Genomic DNA, 5,739 nt, shown 5'->3' on the forward strand with positions numbered 1-5,739 from the left:
CCACTTCCCTTTGGCCAGAATTTAGTCCACGGACATCCCGAAAGGAAAGCTGGGAAATGTCATAGTTATTCTGGGAGGCGTGTGTGGAGCAAAAACTTTGGGTTTTGTTCCTAAAGGAAGAGGGGTACAACCAGCAGTGTCTGCCAGACCCGTAGACTCCTAACCATGCATTCACTACGGGGCTGGCAGTCATGAAATTGGGGAATATTTGAGCTAGAAGGAATGTTAAGAGAGCATCTGATTTACTGATGCTTAACCAGAACTGAATATCAGAAAGGCACCTCATACTTGGGGCCCATCACAAACCCAGCAAATATGCATTTCTGGGTGTCCCACCTGGCCACGTGTCTTTAAACAAGATCCCCTACCCCCCCCCCCATTTTTCTAGCTTTCTTCTCTGGTTAAGAAGCATTGACCAACTATTCATGTTTCAGATGTGACAACAGAGACCCACAAATGTTTAGTGAGTTTCTCAGGGGCTCAGTTAATTAGCAGAAGAGCCAAAACTAGAGCACAGACTCCCCGTTGCAGGTTCCTGCCCCCTCTCTGCACTCCCATGACTCCTGAGTTATGATCCATGGACACAGACAGCCAGAAGACTGGGCCAGTCATAGACATTGACCTTTCCTTTACACTTCTGTATTCCGTTTTTCATAAGTTCCTTTTTCTTCTGCTCTATTCCTCCTATATCTGAGGTCTACTTTCCAAGCTAAAGCAATTCCTCCATTTGAATACTGTTCACTAACAGAACTAGACCCAGCTGCCCAAGAATTCTCATCGAAGAACACCCTTGCTTCCCTTCGTGACCACCAGGTCGGTGCCAAGCACAATTTTGCATGAAAGTACAAAATGTATACACTTTCCTAAATGTGGTAAGACCCAGGAGTAAAACCCACCTTCATTAAAATTGCAGGGCTATTTTCATCTCCTTTCTGGCAGAAGCAGAGAATTGCAGGAGCCACAAAAATAAACTTAAGAGAGGCAGATTTAATTTCACATGTGTATTTAAAATCTGATAGACTCAGCTATGGGCAATGGAGAATCTAAATCTGAATGGGACTCAGCTCCTATGTCAGGGAGCTGATTGTCTCATGGAGGATTCAGTTGTATAACCAGAGCCGACCCAGTGAATGCGCTACCAGAGTTTTCAACTAAGGAGGATGGGGTCAGAACGGAAGCTCTTCCTTGGGGGTATTGCGGTGGGCTTCACGGAAGAGGTGGCCACCCTGATGCAGGTGATATTGACAGAGTAGGGTGGGTGGGGTGCATTCTAACTAAGAATACAGCTTAAGGAAAATTACCTGACCGAAAAAAATGAAATGTATAAGAGGAAAAATCAGCTATGGTTTGGAATGTACCTTAAGTCCAACAAGGAATTGAACAGAACTGATCATTGGCCAGAATCTTCTCAAGTCCTTCAGAGGTCAAAAGACGAACAAAGCATTTTAACAGGGAGTCTCTTAAACTTAAGAGATGGGTGCCTCTGACCTCAGCCTCCCACGTGAGAGCAAAGGCTCTCAAGCTCTAACTTGCACATAAGTCACGTAGAGATTTTATGAAAAAGTAGACTACTGTTCAGTAGGTCTGGGTGGGACCTGAGATTCTGCATTTCTAAGAAGCTTCCAGGTGACGACCATGGTCTAGAAGACGAGCCCAGCCACAGATGTGACGCTTGCAGGCCCCAGGGGGCCAAGCTCATCTGTGTGCAGCAGGGGAGGTGGGAGCTTGGCTACGTGGCTGGGCGTCCAGGTTCCGTCCCGTAAGCAAGGCCCTACAGGACACGGGGCAGACCCAGAGCTGGAGGGCAGGGCCTCAGCCTCCAGCACAGCGCAGTCTTGCCTCAGGTCCTAACGTGTCAGGAGTGGGTGGATTAAGGTTTAAGAAAATATTTTATATGTTTAGAAGAGTTGAGAGTCATTCTTATTTTTTTAGGGAAGAAATTGTATTTAATTAGATTAATTAATTCATCATTTTAAGTTGAAGTATAGTTGATTTACAATGTTGTGTTAGTTTTAGGTGTACAGCACAGTGATTCATATATATATATTCTTCTTCAGATTCTTTTCCATTATAGGTTATTACAAAATATTGAGTATAGTTCCCTGTGCTATAGAGTAGGTCCTTAGTGGTTATGAGAGTCACTCTTTAAACAGCAGAATCTTGGAGTGTACAGTGAAGGGAGGCCGAGCGGCTCCGCGAGCTCCTCTCTCTCCACTTTCCCATAGAGAAGCCCTGACTGGCCGCTGAGGGCGAGCCACACACACGCCCTCGCGCCCGGCGAACCCGCGCGGTCAGTATCATAGGACACAGGCTTTGCCGCAGTTCATCTTCCTCCCTGTGTACTTTCCGTTTGCCTTCCTGGAATTCTGCTGCATCACAGAAGCTGGAAGTTCCGATGTTCCATTGAACTCACGATGGAAAGTCTTGACTTGACCGGTCAGAGTAATGAAAGGCAGTCATAGAAATAAAGATTATTCCGCAGAAGGAGAAGGAGCTGGAAAACGACCAAAACGAAAGTGCCTTCAGTGGCATCCATTGCTAGCAAAGAAACTTCTTGACTTTTCAGAAGAGGAAGAAGAGGAAGACCAAGAGGAGGATATTGATAAGGTTCAACTTCTTGGGGCCGCGGGTCTAGAGCAAGATGGTGAAACTGAAGATGATGAATCACCAGAACAGCGAGCCCGGAGACCAATGAATGCATTTCTCTTATTTTGCAAACGTCATCGCTCTCTTGTACGTCAGGAACACAGGAACAGGCTTGATAACCGAGGTGCTACCAAGATACTAGCTGATTGGTGGGCTGTTCTCGATCCAAAGGAAAAGCAGAAATACACAGACATGGCCAAGGAGTATAAACATGCATTTATGAAAGCAAATCCTGGCTACAAATGGTGTGCTACCACAAACAAGCCTGTGAAATCCCCAACATCCACTGTCAATCCACGGGAGAAACTGTGGGCCTTCCCATCTGACTCTTCAAGAGCCTTGCCAAGCCCCAAGAAAACAAAGCCTGAAGAAATGCCTCAGCTTAACTTTGGGCTGGCTGATCCTACTCAAATGGGAGGCCTGAGCATGCTGCTTTTAGCTGGAGAACATGTTCTTGGTACACCAGAGATATCCTCTGGCACTTGCAGGCCTGATGTTTCAGAATCCTCTGAATTGCGTCAGGAGTCACCATTATTTCAGTTTGCCGAGATATCTTCAGGTACCTCCCACCCTGATGTTCCGTCAAAACAATGTCAAGCATCAGCCTTGTTTCAGTTTGCAGAGATCTGTTCGAAGACTTCACAGTTGGGCGGTGCTGAACCTGTAAAACGCTGTGGAGAGTCTGCACTCTTTCAACTGGCAGAGATGTGCCTGGCATCAGAGGGGGTGAAAATGGAAGAATCAAAGCTAATAAAAGCCAAAGAATCAGATGGCGGAAGAATTCAAGAACTGGAGAAGGGCAAGGAAGAAAGAGAAATGAAAATGGAGAAAATAGATGAAGCCAGGTTCCAGAAAGAAGCAGAATTTGAAAAATCAGCTAAGGAAAATGTAAGAGATTCTAAGGAATTAAGAAATTTTGAGGAGCTGCGAATGGATGATATAATGGGTATAAAAATGGAAGCTCCTAAAGCAATTAAAAAGGAAGAATTAGAGGAAGATCAAAAATGTAGTCACTTCCCTGATTTTTCTTACTCTGGCAGTAGCAAGATAATAATAAGCGATGTTCCCAGTAGGAAGGATCACATGTGCCATCCTCATGGCATTAGGATCATCGAGATTCCCACAGCGTTAAGCAAACCAGAAAAGCTAAAAAAGGAAAAGAAGAAAACCAGAATGGATCGACAGGGAAATGATAAATCCACACCCAAGAAGACTTGCAAAAAGAGGCAGTCCTCGGAATCTGATATCGAGAGTGTCATGTACACCATTGAAGCTGTTGCAAAGGGAGACTGGGGCATCGAGAAGCTTGGAGATACCCCTCGCAAGCAGGTGCATACATCCTCGAGTGGCAAGGGAAGCATTTTGGATGCCAAGCCACCAAAGAAGAAAGTGAAATCAAGAGAGAAGAAAATGTCAAAGGAGAGATCCTCAGACACCACCCAAGAGTCAAGACCTCAAGATTTTATCAGTATTTCTGCCAGCAAGAACATTTCTGGTGAGGTCCCAGAGGGTATAAAAGCAGAACCTTTGACCCCTACGGAGGATGCATTACCACCCAGTCTATCGGGACAGGCCAAGCCTGAGGACAGTGAGTGTCACAGAAAAATAGAGACTTGTGGCTCCCGGAAATCTGAGAGGTCTTGCAAAGGTGCTCTTTATAAAACCCTGGTGTCTGAGGGTATGCTCACCTCTCTGCGAGCTAATGTTGGCAGAGGGAAACGAAGGTCAGGAAAAGGAAAGTCCTCTGATCATGAAGAGTGTTGGCATGAAGAAAGCTGGACATTTCACCAGAGTGGGACCAGTGGAAGCAAGAAGTTCAAGAAGACAAAGCCAAAGGAAGACTCTCTCCTTGGCTCAGCAAAGTTGGATGAAGAATTTGAAAAGAAATTCAACAGCCTCCCTCAGTATAGTCCTGTTACATTTGACCAGAAATGTGTACCTGTCCCAAGAAAAAAGAAGAAGACCGGACATATGTCCTCAGAACCGACCAAAACCAGCAAAGGTCCTTTCCAGTCTCAGAAAAAGAACTTATTCCACAAAATTGTCAGCAAATACAAGCACAAAAAGGAGAAGCCTAATGTTCCAGAAAAAGGAAGTGGGAATAAATGGTCAAACAAGCAACTCTTCTTGGCTGCCATTCACCCTACAGAAGCCATATTTTCAGAAGACAGAAACACCACAGAGCCTGCTTATAAGGTTACAAATGCCCCATCCATTCCCAACACTCCAGAGCCAACAAGGGCGCAAGAACCCTTGGTGGGCAGTCAAAAGAGAAAAGCAAGGAAAACCAAGATCACACACCTTGTCAGGACAGCAGATGGCCGGGTATCACCAGCAGGAGGTACTTTGGATGACAAACCAAAGGAACACCTGCAGAGGAGTCTTGTTAAGGTGACCGAGACAGGCTGCAATGACGCATGCTCACACAACCGAGAGGCCACGGAGACGCGGAGCAGCACCCCGGAGATGCCCGCCGTGTCTGCGTTCTTCAGCCTCGCTGTGCCGGCCGAAGTGGCTGCCATGGAACATGCATAGAAGTCAGAGATCAACTCCGCTCCCCCATGATGGACAGCCAAAAGAAATGCCCCCGACTCCTGTACTTATTTCTTGCGCTGACCAGTGAAGCGCCCTTTAATTGTAAAACATTGTGCTTTACCTACTACCCTAGCCTTGTCTTTATTGAGAGATGCTAGTGAGTCCATGTGGTGGCAGATAGAGACAGCAAACAAGTGCTTGTTGCCCTACACGGCCCAGATTCACTTGAAGCAGAAGTTGGCACCCTGGGCCAGTTTGTTCTTTCAGAACCCAGAGTCTTTGAGGGTGATGTTGTCTGTCTGATAATGAGCAGAAATGGGATGATCCTAGAGCTTTGCTTTCTATGGAAGGCTTTTGATGGTAATAGGTGGTAACTTGGTAAAAGGCTGCCTTTACTGTAGCTCATCCAGCATCTCTTTTGCCAACCAGAGAGTGTGAAACTAGTTTCATATATTACCTAGTTATTCTTTCAAAACAAAAACCAAAAGCAAAAAAACAAAAACTGACACACTGCACTAGTTATTATTAGATATTCTTAGTCTTTTTTGTACATGGAGG

The 5,739-nt window shown here is 45.7% G+C and overlaps 1 protein-coding gene across 2 annotated transcripts; it reads left to right on the plus strand.

Annotated features, from left to right (window-relative positions):
• The first annotated feature begins 2,445 nt into the window (after positions 1 to 2,445).
• LOC132486921 (HMG box transcription factor BBX-like) lies at positions 2,446 to 5,181 on the plus strand. 2 transcript variants are annotated; one of them, XM_060094470.1, is made up of 2 exons: positions 2,446 to 4,648; positions 4,739 to 5,181. In XM_060094470.1, exons 1-2 carry the CDS (start codon positions 2,446 to 2,448, stop codon positions 5,179 to 5,181), a joined length of 2,646 nt encoding a protein of 881 aa, XP_059950453.1. The 2 variants fall into 2 exon arrangements, with proteins under 2 accessions (XP_059950453.1, XP_059950449.1); XM_060094466.1 differs by having other exon boundaries at positions 2,446 to 5,181.
• The last annotated feature ends 558 nt before the right edge of the window (positions 5,182 to 5,739 follow it).

This window comes from Mesoplodon densirostris, chromosome 1 (assembly GCF_025265405.1).
Source record: "Mesoplodon densirostris isolate mMesDen1 chromosome 1, mMesDen1 primary haplotype, whole genome shotgun sequence".
NCBI classification, from domain to species: domain Eukaryota; kingdom Metazoa; phylum Chordata; class Mammalia; order Artiodactyla; family Ziphiidae; genus Mesoplodon; species Mesoplodon densirostris.

What these genes read in the sequence shown, in the direction of transcription:
- LOC132486921 (XM_060094466.1), top strand. Translation starts at nt 2,446, where the DNA reads ATGAAAGGCAGTCATAGAAATAAAGATTATTCCGCAGAAGGAGAAGGA.